This window comes from Pongo pygmaeus, chromosome 7 (genome assembly GCF_028885625.2).
Source record: "Pongo pygmaeus isolate AG05252 chromosome 7, NHGRI_mPonPyg2-v2.0_pri, whole genome shotgun sequence".
Lineage (NCBI taxonomy): Eukaryota > Metazoa > Chordata > Mammalia > Primates > Hominidae > Pongo > Pongo pygmaeus.
In genome coordinates, this window is record NC_072380.2 from 35765225 (window position 1) to 35782769 (window position 17545).

The following is a 17545-nucleotide window of genomic DNA, read 5'->3' on the forward strand; positions in this document are numbered from 1 at the left end:
TAATTTTAAAAAATAGTTCCATTTATTAACATTATTGCCACAATTAAGTGTAAGTACTAAAATAAAGGAACAGAACTGAAAGTAACAAAAAAAACCATTAAAAGGTTATGGTCTTAATAGCTGCATCTCAGTTCACTGCTGTGCCCTTAGCCACTCTTTCTATAAAAATCCCCCTTTCTTTACCTCCTCGTACCATTGCTATGGGGGCCTCCCTGGGTTCTCTTCTCAGGGCTTTAAGACTAACTTGGTTTATGTGTATTGCTATGATATATCAATGAAAAAATACAGAAAAGCAAAAAATGTTTTAAGTGATGGATATCCCAGTTACTGTGATTTGATCAGTACATATTGTATACATGTATCAAAATATCACATGTGGCTGGGCACAGTGGCTTACACCTATAATCCCAGCATTTGGGGACACCAAGGGGGGAGGATTACTTGAGGCCAGAAATTCCAGACCAGCCTGGTCAACATAGTGAGATCCCCATCGCTTAAAAAAAAAAAAAATACTTATTTCAACTTGTCTTCTCTTTGTGCTCATTCCTTCTTTTGGTCCCATTGGCTTTGTTTTCCTGAGCCTTTGAATGCCGATGCCTTGGTCCTTCCTCAGATTTTCAGCCTGGTCACACCATCTGCAAATGTTCACTGACTCCTCTTTCTTCTAAGCCAGACTATTACAATGACCCACCCCAGCTGCCAAACCCAGACGTAGGGGCACTTAGAACAACTTGGAACCGTGTTCCTGGCATTGATTTGTGGAGGCCTCTTTCGCTTGGAGAATCCCAGCAATTAACATTGTGTAAAATCTATGAGGAATATAGTACCAAAGAAAGACAAACAGCACTAAGTCAAGGTACTGGGAGCCGCAATTGGTTGATAATACTTTACACGTGTGCTTTCCAGCCTGCTCAGCTGTTGAAATTTAATTAGCTGTAATATATTATTGTCAAAGTAATTAAAACCTTGCCTTGATTAAAAACAGGATTGTTTAATTAAAAAGAAAAGAGTTGGCTAACCTTAACTTTCTGTTTGAGAAATATAACAGCCTCAGCTGATTTGTCTCTTATCTCTCCCACCATCAGGTTTGAAGGTCCGCGAAGTGTTCATCAACGTTACCAGGCAACAGGTGGAGGACTTCCATGGGCCCGAGGACTATTGGTGCCAGTGTGTGGCGTGGAGCCACCTGGGTACCTCCAAGAGCAGGAAGGCCTCTGTGCGCATAGCCTGTAAGTACATTCTGGGTGACCTTGTCTTGTAGTACCACAAATGAGAGTTAAATAGAACTGAAGAGAGGCTTTACAGATGTCAGATGCTTCTACAGAATGTAAATGAGAGGACTTAAATTTACTCTTCTAAAATGGTATTTTAAAATGTTTGATAATTTCTGGCCAGGCGTGGCACAGTGGCTCACGCCTGTAATCCCGCACTTTGGGAGGCCAAGGTGGGAGGATCACTTGAGATTAGGAGCTCGAGACGAGCCTGGCAAAACCCTGTCTCTACTAATAATACAAAAATTAGCCAGGCGTGGTGGTGTGTATCTGTCGTCCCAGCTACTTGAGAGGCTGAGGCAGGAGAATCGCTTGAACCCAGGAGATGGAGTTTGCAGGGAACTGAGATTGTGCCACTGCACTACCACCTGGGTGACAGAATGAGAGAGACTCCATCTCAAAAAATAAATAAATAAGTTTGATAATTTCCTCCAGAGTACATTCAGCAAATCAGTTTGGCTAGGAGATTCTGCCTAGATGATCAGAGTGCAGGTGTCTCAACAATGCCAGGGAAAACCTGTTCCTGAGAGAATGAAATTCATGCAAATGGATTCTGCTGTTCACCATCAATGACAAAGTTCAAGGTACACTTATGGGAAAAGTTGAGCAATGACTGTTTACTTTCCAGCAAATCTGCAAAAATACTACATTAAAGACATTAAGGGATTTTTATAACCTACTGTTCAATCTCTTCACTCTGAATCTTAAAACATGGAAATGGGTTTTAAAACTGCATTAGTTTGACCCAAGTAGGACTAAAAAAAAAAAAAAAAAAAAATACACACTTGGAAAAAAGTATGAAAGAAAGAAAATTGCTTTTCAGAAGGGTCCAAGATTTCTTTATCATATTTCAGCATCAATGTTTTTATAATTTTAAAAAAGTTTCATAAATACACAAACTTTTTTTCTCCTCCTTGAAAATGTCTTCAGCCCTCCCACTTCCATTATTCCACCTCCATGGATCCTGATAAAACCTCTTTTGTGTGCCTGGGACTGTAAAATCACCTCTAGAAAGAAATTGAGAGATAGGGGAAGAGATGGTTATTGTTGTTTTATTCAAATACCGCCTTTTGAGAGTGTCACGAAGAATACAGGATGAGAGAGATTTATTTGAGGACTCAAGTAATTCTTCATAGCAGATGTTGATGGTTTAGGGATTAAGAATAGGAGTGAATTGCTATTTGCAGAGACATTTATGTTTCCTGGGGAATGAAATCTTCCTCTTAAAATATGCATGTCACCTTCATTCTACTGGCGATTTGGGGAGGCCCTCTCCTGGGTATTGCCTGAGTTCTGATAGGCCAGGGAGAAGAGGTCACCTCACAAGCCAGGCTCTTGATGTGAGAGCCAAGGGAAATATTTTCCTATAGTTATTTAGTTAATTAATTTTAGCCAACAATTATTTTATGACTTTAAAGTAGCAGGCCAGCTGAGAGAGAGAATATGTTTGCATTTAATCTCCTCTTAAGTTCATGTCTGTGCTCCCAGCGTGGTCTCAATCAGGCCAGCCGGGGCATCTGACTTGAGTCAAGATAAAATAGGTAATTTCAAGGCTCTATCTGCAAAACAGCAGAGGGGATTTCAATATAGGCCCCCTCAATTTTTTTCTGCTCACCCTCACTTTTTCCTTTCCTGTTCTTCACTTCTCTGAGGCCCACATGACCTATACTCTGAACTACTGTAAATAGCTTCTCCCTGATCTCTGCACATGCCCGTCCTTCCCATCTCCATCCTTCCTGCTCACTTAATTCTTCATTGCGACTTGCCTGCTGGAAACTTCCAGGGGTTTTGTCCAGGGAAAAACCTTGTTTTTGCTTACAAAATGTTGCAAAGAATGGCTCAAATACACCTTTGTTAGTTTCCCATTGCCATTCGTGGTGTACAGTATTATCTGTCCTTCTAAACACTTTGCTCTTCTGCATGTCACCCTCGCATGTCTGACGTGTGCCTTCGCTCCTGCAGTTTCTACTTTCACACATGCGTCGCATGGGGAGGAACCCAGACTCCAGAGTCCTGTTGGTTTCCAACTTCAGTTCTACTACTTAGTTTTGTGATGGTAGAAAATTTATTTCATCTCTGTGTCTTAATGTTTTCATTGATAAAAGGGTGCCTAGTTCATAGAATTATTTTAATAGTTAAAGTTAAACTATATCTAAAACTGTGCCTGGCACATATGAGCATTTATCAATCATCAGCTATTATTTTATGATATATATGATTCTCCACCACCATCTTTCATTTGCAGCTGTGTTAATCCTTATTGAAACAAATTGAATTAAAATTTTAGTAACCTAGTAATTTTTCTATAGATTATGGATTCTATAAAAATTTATTCTGGGTCAGCCCTAGGTCCCCAACTCTCCCAGGTATGAGAGAATAAACAATGTGAAAAATAGAAAACACTTAGCCCGGGTGCGGTGGCTCACTCCTGTAATCCCAGCACTTTGGGAGGCCAAGGTGGGTGGATCACCTGAGGTCGGGAGTTCAAGACCAGCCTGATCAACATGGAGAAACCCCATCTCTACTAAAAAAAAAAAAAAAAAAATTAGCCAGGCATGGTGGCATATGCCTGTAATCCCAGCTACTCGGGAGGCTGAGGTATGAGAATCGCTTGAACCCAGGAGGCAGAGGTTGCAGTGAGCTGAGATCACGCTATTGTACTCCAGCCTGGGCAACAAGAGCAAAACTCCATCAAGAAAGAAAGAAAGAGAGAGAGACAGAGAAAGAACTTAAAATATATATAGACTTAAAATATATATATATACACATAGAGAGAGAGAGATGGGGTTTGCTATGTTGCCCAGGCTGCTTGAATTCCTGGCCTCAAGCAGTTTTTTCTCCTCAGCCTCCCAAAGTGCTGGGATTACAGGCATGAACCACTGAGCCTTGCCCCAGAGAACACTGTTCTATCACTTCCCACCTTTTTAGAATCATAAAATAGTTTTGTGGTAATAAGCTCCCAAGTTGTTTTAGAGATTTAAAAACTATTTTGTCACTCTTCTATATCTGTATCAAAGATGTGATAAAGATGTGATTTCTAAATAAAAATATGTCTGAATATTATTAAAGCCTATATTATCCAATGTACTTAATATAATCTCTAATATTTGCAACACATATTTAGTTTCTTCTCATGTAGCAAGTGAGAGGTTTTTTAATTTATTTAAAATTATTTATGCAAGTCAAGACATGATTTGTCATTAAATATTGCATTTGACTTGGGGACCAGTGTACATTAAAATGTAAATTGAAATTTAACTAGTGTAATGGCATCAAAAGTCAGGGGGGGTGGGGGAATTGCCTTTAGGACCTTGCTTAGAATTCTTTTGATTTGCTTGCAGGGAAAAGAAAAAATCCACTTTAGAAAAAAATGTCTTTCATGTTATATGGGGATGAGAGAGATTTCTGGCTGCTATTTGTAAGCACTTTCCTGCAAGTGACACACTGTGTGTGAGGATCGTCTTTATTCCCAATACATGAAAAGCTAAATTGGATATAATTCACTATGTTTCTTCTTTTAAAGATTGGTTTTTGAAATACTAGAGACATCTTAATGTGCTAAATGAGGATTTTGATAGATGAATGTAGCTTATGAATCTGATGACAATCATCTTGAGGGGGCTTTTCAAAATTAGTATCATTTTAATATTGTTCATTAAATTGTTGGAGTTCACCATCAGAGCTCCTTATGTTTCCTGCATTTCACCAATTATCCATCAAGAATTACCAATTTTAAAACTGCCATGGGCCGGGTGCAGTGGCTCACGCCTGTAATCCCAACAATTTGGAAGGCCAAGGCAGGCAGAATGCTCGAGCCTAGGAGTTCGAGACCAGCCTGGCCAACATGTCGAAACCCCATCTTTACAAAAAATTACAAAAATTAGGCAGGCACAGTGGCATGTGCCTGTGGTCCCAGCTACTTTGGAGGCTGAGGTGGGAGGATCGCTTGAGTCCGGGAAGTGGAGGTTGTAGTGAGCTGAGATCGTGCCATTGCACTCCAGCCTGAGCGAGACTGTCAAAAAAAAAAACAAAAAACAAAAAACAAAAAAAAAAAAACCCACACAAAACAAACAAAAAACTGAAAAAAAAACTGCATGGGCTTAACCTCTATGGCATCTGGGACAATTCAGCTGAGGGATCCATTGACACGTAGGGTCTTGACATGATCACCTTAGCCAATGTTTACAAAAACACCAGGAAGCTCATTGGAATTATACCACTTTGAGATCATTTGATTTTAAAGGGAAATAATGTAAATTAAAAAATTTATATAATGCATGTATTCACTGAAATGGATTTCCGTGGCGTATTAAGTTAAATAGGCAGAGTCCTAGCTTTCACCCCAGGCTTTCAGATTGAGACTGGAGAAAGGACCTAGAAAGGCATGTTTGTATTAAGTTGTATCCAGGTGATTCTATGATCACCTTTGAGCTGTCTTGCCCAGAAGCAGTGTTTCTCAAACTTTAACATGCATGCAATCAACCAGGATGCTATTAAAATGCTGGTGATTCAGTTAAAATGATTCAGTATGGCTGGTATGAGGCCTGCAATTTTATATTTCTTTTTTTTTTCTTTTTTTTTTTTTTGAGATGGAGTCTCACTCTGTCGCCCAGGATGGAGTGCAGCGGTGCGATCTGCGCTCACTGCAAGCTCCGCCTCCAGGGTTCATGCCATTCTCCTCCCTCAGCCTCCCACGTAGCTGGGACTACAGGCGCCCGCCACCACGCCCGGCTAATTTTTTGTATTTTTAGTAGAGACGGGGTTTCACCGTGTTAGCCAGGATGGTGTCGGTCTCCTGACCTCGTGATCCGCCTGCATCAGCCTCCCAAAGTGCTGGGATTACAGGCGTGAGCCACCGTGCCCGGCGCAATTTTATATTTCTGATGAACTCCCTGGATACCTACAGATGCTGCCAGTGGGTCTGTGGGCCATACTTTTAGTAACAAGACCCTAGAATATGTTTCTGAAGCACTATTTGGAAAATGTTGATTTAACCATTCACCCAAATTCCTCATTTAACAGCTGGGAAAGTGATGTTTCAAAAGGCAAAAGGTTAGGTGAGCTGGATATGTTGGTGCATGCCTGTAGTCATGGCTACTCAGGAGGCTGAGGCAGGAGGATCACTTGAGTCTAGGAGTTTTGGGGCTGTTGTGTGCTATGATCGCGCCTGTGAATAGCCACTGCACTCCACCCTGGGGCACATAGCAAGAACCCATCTCTTAGGAAAGAAAAAGAAAAGAAAAAAAAGTTAGGTGACCAAAGGTCACCCAGCTGATACCAACATGGAACCAGGTCCTGAATCTTTCAAACTCTCACCCTGAGTGCTGTTGGCACTAAGGTATGTTGATCCTTTTCTGTTACGTGGGAGTTTAAAAACTATAATAGAAAAAAGTTCATGTACCTTTGAGTGTTTCCTTGAAGAAAGCTGTAATAGCTTTCCTTTCTGATTCTGTTTAAGAGTAAATTGTATTCCTCCTCATGGTCCAGTTGTGTGTGTGTGTGTGTACACATGCATGCACACACACATTTTGTTTTAGGAGCCAAGGTGCCTGTTATCTTAAACTATTGTTTTTTTCCTTAATAATTCCACACTGTGTCAGGAAGATGTTGGCTGCTGTCCAATTGCCTGGGGCTGGAAATTGTGGAGGCCTAGTTTCAAAAGTTATTTTATAAAGGTAAAAATAAATAAATAAAGCCAACCTACATTTACCCCACAAAATTGGCAGAAGTCTATCTCTAGGGAACAACTCCCACGGGCCTCCTCTCGTTTGTCTGGTTCAATAGAGCCAGAGATAGACGGGCACGCCATGGCATCTGTTACTTCTGCTGCTGGACGGTTGTCAAATCTAGGAATATTCAATTATTTGTAGTTGTTTATTTTCATGTGTGAACATTTGGCTACCTAGCCCTTTATTTTCTTCCCTGTTTTTCTCCTTCTTCTTCATCTGCTTATAAAATGTTGGGCCTATACCACTAACCCTTGGCTGGGCAAACTTTTCTTAACACTTGGGCCTTTTCTCCCATATGACTGTTGGGATTGGAGAAGGAAGGGAATGTTTGCCTGTTTTAGTCAAGCCTGTTATAGCAAGTTAGCCACTTGAAAGAAAACACAGCAGAAAACCACTATTTTGTTTGTTTGTTTTTTAATGTATAAAATGTGATACATCCTGAATATAATTTAAATATGCTGCTGATTTAAGACACCCCTAAAATATCTATGCAATTGTGCCAAGAAGGAGTAAAGAAATTAAAAGAGAATTTCATTCAAAAGCTTTGAAACTCCCATAGTCAAAGAAGTATTATTTTCATTTGCTTTCTGAAGGGTAAAAATTTTTTGAAAATGATGGAAGAGAGACATCAAATGAAACCTCAATTATGGATCTTGGTTTCACGGCTTTGATAAATAATTTCTTACTAAAAACTGTTAATGGCCCTCTGTTACCCATAAATGTGAATATGTAAATAAATACATCTAGGCACATCTTCCTGGCTTACAGATGCAGCCTTCCTGTACATTTCCATTCTTATCTCCAATGATATCCCTGCAAGTGTTCTTTGTCCACTTGAGTGGCATGACCTAGATGCTTAGAGTCTAGGATGTGGGACTCTTTTTCCCCTCCTTGACTTGCTTATCTATTTTTTTTCATCCTTGGAACATATTCTGTGGCCCATCTCACACTCCTATCTCTCCCTAAATCCAAGGGCCATCTTGCATGCTGTTTCTTTCACAAAACCTAGTTTAGCAAATCCCCTATCACTTGTTGATCTCAGCATCCTCACATACCAACTAAGTCATTGAAAGGAATGCTCTGTGGCACCTCCAGCTTCAAAATTTCATAAATTCTAAGTGTCTGAGTTTTCAAAGCATCGATTTAGTACTTCTACCACACTACTTAAAATACCCCGAATGATAGTTATTTTGAAGGTATTTGTGGATTTATGTCCCTAGTTAGATTGTAAACTGCTTGAGGATTCAACCTGCATTACCCTTTTTCTTCACTCCTTAGCCTAGTACACAATCTTATATATTACCTTTGTTTTATAAATGTGTTTGGCTTGAAAAGCAACCCTACCAGTGTAGGATATGGCTCTAGGAAAAGACCTTTGTTAGCTGTAGGTCATGATTGCACCATGGATCTAACATGGCATCTGGCTTCTTAGTGAATTCATAGCTTACATTGACAGATAAGGGCCATCTTTGTCCTTTCTTGTTTGTGCACTCCTAACAGTACTACAGTGAAGCCATTCTAAAATGGGAATGGAAGTTAGGAAGCATGAGAATCACTAACTCTCTCTTGTTCAGTGTACAGCTCTGGAAGAGGCCTAAACTGCCAATAATACCTCCACTGCTCCCTTCCTATCTGTTCAGAATGTGGATGTATTCCCATGGCATAGAACATAATATTAAGACCAATGCTCAACACTTGGTATAAATCATACAAAAGCTTGAAACTCTCCTTCCTCTCCCGTGGAAAAAAGTGTCCAAAGTCAAGAGACAATATTATTTTACTCTGTAAATGCTCAGTCCTTTTCCATAGACTGAAATTAATATATAGGAATACTATTGTAGGGTTTGAAAGTCTGGACCTCTAAATAAAGTTGTGCATCTAGCCAAGTAATAGCATCTAGCCAGGTAAAAAAAAATGAGTGTTGAAATACAGCTCCTCTCACATTCCGGAGTATGCATTCACTAGCCAAGATGCACACTCTAGAAAATGATTTCATCCACCTGAAGGAAGAGGAGGCTAGTTTTCCTGGGCACATAGGTACTGTTTTCTTATCAGGCCTTGTGCCTGTGGGTGTCCAGTTTACACAAAGGCACCACATAGACTTTTTGCAGCAGTACTGTGTACATAATTTGCAGGACCCAGTGCAAAATGAAAATATGGAGCCCTTTGTTCAAACGTTATTAAGAGTTTTGAGTGATCAACAGCAAGTGCATTACATCAAGCATGGAACTCTGTGTGACTGCCTGGGTCACACACCCATGAAGTTGGCTCTGAGTGGCAGTAATGGTGATGGTTCAAGAAATCATTTCAAATATGCAGTCATTACATAAAAAGCAAATAATTGGCCTGGAAGAGGTAGGTATGAATTCAAACTGTCTGATGTAGAATTGGGACAGGATTATTCTGTTTTGATTGAACGCCAGAGGCATCATCACATGAGCTGACTTTTAAGGTGGCACATTTGGGGTTGAGCTAACAACTAGAAATGCCCATTGATGAGACAGTCTTCCTATGGCCACAGCTCCCTATAAACTGTACATAGATAGGCAAGCAATACATGTCTGGCAGTGATACTGGGGAAGGAATCCTGCATTCAATAAGTAGGTGAGGTATGGACTAACAGAGTTGTTTGTTTGTTTGTTTTGAGACAGAGTCTCACTCTGTCACCCAGGCTGGAGTGCAGTGGCACAATCGCGGCTCACTGCAAGCTCCACCTCCTGGGTTCATGCAATTCTCCTGCCTCAGCCTCCTCAGTAGCTGGGACTACAGGTGCCTGCCACCAGGCCCGGCTAACTTTTTTGTATTTTTAGTAGAGGCGGGGTTTCACTGTGTTAGCCAGGATGGTCTCGATCTCCTGACCTCGTGATCCTCCCACCTCGGCCTCCCAAAGTGCTGGGATTACAGGCGTGAGCCACCGCGCCTGGCGACTAACAGAGTTTTAAAACATTTGACATAATTTCAGACTTTCCGAAAAGTTGCAATATATACAAAGAATTCTCTTAAGCCCTTTACTGAGAATCTTCAAACGTTAACATTTTACTACATTAGCGTGATCTCTTTCTGTGTTTATCTATATGTTTATTTATATAGAGAAAATTAAATTTTTTTCAGAACTGTTTTAGATTAAGGTGCAGATATGATACCCCCTTGTTCGTAAATACTTTGTGGTATATGTTTTAAAATCAAGGACATTTTCTGACATAACTAGTATCATCAATAATTTGACAAAATACTATTATCTATTCTAGGGGCATTATCTTAGTTTATCAGTTATGCAATAATGTCCTTTAATAACAAATTCCTAGATCATGTGTTACATTCAGTTGTGAGGTCAGTTTAGCCTTCTTTAATCCGGATAAGTCCCTGATCTTCCTTTGTCTTTGATGATGTTGCATTTTTGGAGAGGGAAGGTCCATTGTTCTATTTACTGCCCCTCAATGTGAACATGGGAAAAGGAAGCAGCACCCCTGAGGGGGCTCCCACTCGTCAAATCTGAGACAACTTGAGCATCAAAATAAATGATAGCAAAGATTATAGCTCATGAAATACGAATCCATGAATCTACACTGATATTTTAAAAGATGAATGAATGAGTGAACATATAAGTAAATGGCACAAGGAAGAGCCCTTTCTTATTGTAAAGACATCTGTAAAATATGAATTGATTCACACAAGCATCAGCATGGAGGCTAAAACTAATGGGTGAAAGTTTCAGGAAGACTGGATATTTATATAATCTGGATGTATCACTTCACAAGATACTTATTAATTACAAAGGGGTAACTAGATAATAGCATTGCAAAGGAAAGTCCTGTAGTACACCACTTTGATCAAGTAATCAACGTTAATGTCACCAAAAATGGGTCAAATCAACAGCATGTGTCTCCTGATGTGATAGGCCCAGGAGACTACATCACTTCAATGATATCCTTAGAAAAATGTGACCTGGCGCAGTAGCTCATGCCTGTAATCCTAGCACTTTGGGAGGCTGAGGCGGATGGATCACTTGAGGTCAGGAGTTGGAGACCTGGCCAACATGGTGAAACCTCATTTCTACTAAACATACAAAAATTAGCTAGGTGTGGTGGTGCCTGCCTGTAATCCCAGCTACTCAGGAGGCTGAGATAGGAGAATCGCTTGATCCCGGGAGGCTCAGGTTGCAGTGAGCAGAAATCATGTCATTGCACTCCAGCCTGCGGGACAAGAGCAAAGCTCTGTCTCAAAAAAAAAGAAAGAAAAAAGAAAAATGTTTAATCTGTGTTTAACCATAGGAAGGCATTACACATGCCTGTGTCGAGGAACTTTTTAAGTAATGGCTTATTTAACTGTGTTTCTCAAAATGCTGTCTACATGTGGGATACCGCTTGGTGCTCCAGGAATATAAGAAGCCACCAGATAGACATGGCACATCTTTCTGAAGCATCAATTATATTCCCCTTTAGATCTGTGAAAATAAAACATGGATACAGTATGGAGTGAAATGCAAAAGCTTGCATAAATTTTGAAGATTTAATTTGAAACTTCAAAGTTACTTTGTGCCTGCAACATCTTTTTAGTTTCCATCCGTAGATGGCATGGGGCTAATCAATTTTTCTCCTTTTTCAGTAGAAGCATTTTAATAGACAGTGTGAGCAACACTGAACTGTAAGAGACTCTGGTTCTAGAAACAGAGAATGACTCGTATGTAATTGATATAAGTTGTGCTACTTTTGCTTAATTAACACATGCACAGTGAAGAAAACCAAGACGGGAACCACTAAGGCAGAAGCGTATTCCACCACATCTTACTGTGGATGGTGAAAAAGACAATTTCCCCAAATAGTATTCCTTCATACTACTTATTGCCAACAATTATTTTACCAAGAAGAATTTGCAGAAATACAGCTACCACCTTTGAAGGAAATCACAGCTTAATTCAGTCTGCCATTCTTATGGTGAAATTCACCTTAAAATTTCCTGGAAGATGGCCATTTCCATAAAAACCTCAGTAAAAGTTTATTGGGGAGAGGATATAGATTTTATTTCAATTCAACTCTCATTTTCTCCACTGAAGGAAACTTCCAACAGATAATACAAACAGCTGATAAGCAAAACAAACAAAAATATTACCTTAGTTAATCTTTGGGGATTCTTTGAGCCTAGGAATGTTCTCTTAGATTATTTCACATCCTTCCACCAGCTAAGTAAGGATGAGAAGATGCATTCCAGAAACTTGCCAAGTGGTAAAAGAATACTAACTAAGGTGTAACAGTATCAGGCATCCATGGGTAATTATCTAGCATGTTCTAGGCAGCACGATAACTAATAAAATATTGTCCATTTCTTTGAAGAGTTTATAATAAGGGAAATATAAACAAGTGTTTTCATGGAATCTGGTTTGTGGTAGGCACAATATATTTTAGGAGCCACCTAGAGTGACAATTTACTGATCCTTGAGGCCTAAGATACACTTCCTGAGTCAATGTCTGAGCTCTAAATTCTTAGGAAGAAGGAGGAGTAACAATTTAGAGTGTGCATTCCAAGTAAAGAAAGCGTTTGAGTCCATCCATCCAGGATGGAACATCATGTGACCTATGTGGGAAAGCAAGCAACACAGTACTTGTAGTGAATGAATCTCAAGATGGCAGAAGATGGGGCTACCAAAGAGAAGTGAACAGGCCAAATTATGGAGGGTGTTCAAATTCTCTAAGTGTTTAGATTTGTCCAGAATATAGTTTGGGGCCATTGAAATGTCATAGGCAAGGCAGTGATGCGATCATACTTTCCAAACTCTCAACCGTCCCATTCACTGCTGTCAGAGATTTAAGGAGAGCAAGAGTCAACTCAAGGAAGATTTGTACCAATCTTTGGGAGTGTTGATACAGCCTGAACTTCTGCAGGCATAGCATAGGTTGAAGAGGAAGGTACAAATGTGAGGATTCAGGAACGTAAAATTAGCTAGAGTTTATGGCTACTTAGATATGGAACTAAGGGGAAGTAAGAGAGGAGATTGGGGACTCCTCCAAGTTTTGGGCTCGCTAGGTTTCTGGCTCAAATGATTCCATTAAGTAGGTTATGAATAGAGTAAAATAAACCAGTTTGAAGAATGAGATACTGGTTTTAGTTTTTAATCATGTCATGTGTGAACTACCCGTGGAATATTCAATGGACTGCTTTCATCATGCTGCTGTATTTATGAGCCTGAACCTCAAGGATGTGAGAGCAGAATCAAAAATACAGAATTGAGAGTCACTGGTAAGTAGGTGGTAGTTAGGTGAGTAGACGTCTGTCGGGAAGATAGAAGGAGCAGGCTGTTATGAGAACTAGCTACATTTTTTTCTGTACTACACAATCTCTACCTTAGTCCTCAGCTCTCAAATTGCTGATGAGGAAAAAAACAACCAGCAGAACATGAGTGAAAATCTGTAAATGGTCAAGGGGTGAACACAGGAGAAGAATCCCATGAATAAAACTGAGAGAAAAAAAAAAAAAAGTAGAACAGGCACTAGGAGACCCATGAGGGAGAAGGGAAAGATTTGTAAAGGAAGAAATGGTCAGTGGTGTCAATGTGATCTGACAATTGGAGTAAGAAGTGAGAAGTTTTTTTACATTTGACGTGAAGGGCTCCATTGACTTGGACAAAACAATGTATGAGCCAGGGTGATAGGAGATTAGTGTGGATGTAGGAATCTATAAGAGAGGAGAAAGCAGAGATGATGTAGACAACTCCTTCCCAAAGTCTGACTAAAGAGAGAACAGTTGGAGCAATAACTAGAGTTAATGATTTGAGGAATAGATGGGAATTTAATATCAGCATGAAGATGAAATGGCTTGTATTTTTAAAAAATGTAGAGAGGGAATAGGAGTTACAGAGTGAGGAAGCAGAGGTCAGAAGAGCTGGGTTCAAGTTCTGGGACCAACTATTCGGTTTTGTGCACTTTCCAAGTGACTCCTGATACCGGCCACACATGAGAATCACATGGGGAACTTTTAAAAATTAAGATTCCTGGGTCTCACTCAGGACCTTTAGAATCCTTATCTCTGGAAGGAGGGCTTGATTTTACTGTCTTCTGGTTTTCCTTCTTCTCATTGACCACAGTTGAATTTTCTGTCTAGATTCCTTCTCTTCCCACCTGTAAATTTTGTAGTATTCTAGATCTCCATCTTGAGGCCTCTTCCCTCCATAATCCACAGTCTTCTCTTTCGGTGGAGTCTTTCGCTCCAGGGCTTTGTTCGCTGTCTATATTCTGATCATGCTCAGCCTTAACATGGCACCTTGTCTCCCAAATTCTTCATCTGCTGCCTACCTGACACATCCACTTGGATATCTAGTAGGTGTCTCAAACTGGCTATGTCCCAAAAAGTACTTTTTTGGTTTTCACTCCATCAATACTGCTGCAGTGTGCTGGTGGAGGAAGTGGGGATAGTTAATGGGTATAAAAATGTAATTAAAGAATGAATAAGATTTAGTATTCGATAGCATAACAATGTGAACTATGGTGAACACTACTTTATTGTATATTTTAAAATAACTAAAAGAATGGAATTGGAATGTTCTTAACACAAAGAAATAATAAATGCTTGAGGTGATGGGTATCCCAATAAGCTGATGGGATTATTACACATTGTAAGCATGTATCAAAACATCACATGTACTCCATAAACATATGTACCTCTTATGTACCCATAATAATTAAAAACAAAAAAATTAAAAGAAAAAAATCATTGCTGTAAATTTGTGTTTATTTCCCAGTGTTTCCTGTTTCAGTAAAGGGACCACAGGGGCTCCTGACAAGACCCATGGGTCATCCTGGACTTTTCTTTCCTTCAGTCACATCCTGTTCACCTAAAAGTCCAGCCACCTCTGCCTCCAAACTAGATCCTGAATTTGTCCTCTTCTCTCCACCTGATACAAACATTATTTATCTCCTATGATAATCTCTTTGCTGCTCTGCTTCTGCTCTTGCTGCCTTGAAATGCATTCTCTACACAGCAACAAGAATGATTACTCTTGAAGAAAAATGCAAACCAGATCATGCTATTCCTATGGTTGAACACCATGACTTCCCAAACTTTGAACTTTTGGCCCCATAGGCATGAACCCCCATGTCTCTCTTCCCTTCCCTGACTATACAGTGCTTCCAGTCACCAGTCATTGTAGCTCTTGCAGCCACAATGATTTCTTTTCTTTCTCAGATCCCCATGATAGCTCCTATTTCACTGCCATTGATCATTCACTTTTCCTGGAAAGCATCCTCCTGATGCAGTGGTTGCATCTTTCTTGTCAGTTCTTCATAGTTTCATCTGCATTCTGCTGGGTCATTTTATTTTTTTAAAAAATACGGATTTGGCTACCCAAAAGGTGAACAACTTTGAGCCAAAGTGGTTCCTTAGATCTTCCCGGTTCTGGCAAGATTGGCTTAAGGAAAGCAAAATGCAGCCTCCTTCTTTCCACTCAGTTGTTCTGTGGGGCCATGCTGGAGGCAGGAGGTGCTAGATATTTGGTGGCATATCCAATGTTTACATGCTCATGACACTGGCCACATCTTGTCCCGATTGACCTTCCTGGCCTCATGGAGATGTGGGATGAGGGAAGAACAAAAAACTAATAATGTGATTAAATTGTTTCTTCTTGCTGCTGGGTTGGCTTTTCTTTTTGACTCTTTCCTATCCCTTTGTTTTCCTTTCATCCCTCTCCAGGAGTGGTAGTGAATTACAATGAGGTGGTGAGTATTGAAAGCTTAAGGTTATTTTTAGGTCATTTCTTCTTAAACTTTTTGCTAGTTCACATCCCTCTAATTTCCTGTAGAAGACTCAGAGGTCACTCAGGAAAGTCAGGGATGATTCTCCACGTCCATGTGGTGTTCAAAACTTTGTCCCTTCAACCATGGGGTTCATTTTGCATTCGAGTGCCCAACTGGATGCTGAGCTGCAGATAAGCTTTGTTACTGCTTGTAGGAGATGTAGAAATTAAGCTGTCTCAGAAAAGGGATACTTGACAACAGGATGAACAGCACAGGCTGGGTGCAGTGGCTCATGCCTATAATCTCACCACTTTGGGAGGCTAAGGCAGGAAGATCACTTGAGGTCAGGAGTTGGAGACCAGCCTAGGCAACATAGTGAGACCCCTTCTCTACAAAAACATTGAAAAATTAGCCAGGCTTGATGGCATGTGCCTGTAGTTCCAGCTTCTTTGGAGGCCGAGACAGTAGTATTGCTTGAGCTCAGGAGTTTTAAGCTGTAGTTAGCTATGATCACACCACTGCGCTCCAACTTGGGTGACAGAGAGATACCCAATCTCTAAAGTGTGTGTGTGTGTGTGTGTGTGTGCGCGCGCCTGTGTGTGTGTAAATGTATATATATGACCAGCATAGTCTTTTCATATCCTGCTTGGGAACTGAGCAGCCTAAGTGCAGTCAGTGCTTCCAGGCTCTGATCTTTTTGTTTTTGTTTTCCATCAAAAACACTTTGATTTGGTGGCTATTTCTGCATTCACCTAGGACCCGATTTTCTCATTAGCACAGCAAGTAGAACAACAGCACTCTCAAATGTACAGAATGTGGAACTTGCAGATATTTTGTCCCTATAGCTTTTGGTGGAACATGATGTAAAGATACAAAATGTGAGTTATCAGCGTATTTTCCCTTGGTTTAATGCCTTAAAAACAAGGCAGCAGAGAATTTCTATATTTTCAGTTAATAGCTTTTCCTGTTGAAGATTGTTAATATCTCCTATTTAGGTTAAACTTCAGCTGTCCTTTATGTATTGACACAACCAAATCAATGCAGTCAATATGCAGAAATTGCCTTCTATGGAACTTGGAGACAAAGCAAACAGCAATCCTTCTTTCTACAGGCATGGTTTCCTTATGTGGGGTTCCTACCCATTATTTTCTTGCCAACGGAAATGGTGCTGAGTGGCTTCGTAGGCAGGGGTGATCATTCTGGTGCCACATGTGCCCACTGTTGTATCCTTGGGGCCAAGAATCTACCCCCAGGCAAGATAGACACATGAATTGACTCAGTATGATAGATTCACTTGAGAAGAATTTAAGTGATTATTGTCTTGTAGATTTTTGCTCTTCTGAGTATAACCTCATCCTGAAAGAGAATCTGCAGTTGGTAGTGACAACTGAAGGTAGAAGGCACAAAAAAAGAAGCAGGTGGCAGTGGCCCTGAGACACCAGCACCCATGAGTGAATACAATCGACGGAAAAGACCATTAGGGCAATAGCGAGAGGGGATTGGTTAGGAAGGGCAGAAGTGACATGGCCGTGTGTGCTAAGAAGATCATGAAATAACTCAGAGGAAAGAATTATACTGGGCCTGTTTTTTGTTTGTTTTGTTTTGTTTTGTTTGTTTTGTGTTATAGAGACAGAATCTCACTCCATCTTTCAGACTGGAGTGAAGTGGCATTATTATAGCTCACTGTGGCTTCCAACTCCTGGGCCCAAGCGATTCTCCTGCCTCAGCCTCCTAAGTAGCTGGGACTACAGGCATGCGCCACCAAGCCTATTTTGTTGTTGTTGTTGTTTTCCTGTTTGTTTGTTTTGTTTTGTTTTGTTTT

General features: G+C 40.3%; 1 protein-coding gene across 7 annotated transcripts in view; it reads left to right on the forward strand.

Annotated features, from left to right (window-relative positions):
* Positions 1–17545, forward strand: part of UNC5D (unc-5 netrin receptor D) — a 554235-nt gene that overhangs the window by 324989 nt on the left and 211701 nt on the right. For all 7 annotated transcript variants that reach the window (XM_054499220.2, XM_063668623.1, XM_054499221.2 and 4 more), the window contains exon 3: positions 1086–1229. In XM_054499220.2, coding sequence (XP_054355195.1) covers positions 1086–1229 — 144 coding nt within the window. The remainder of the gene's footprint in view (positions 1–1085; positions 1230–17545) is intronic.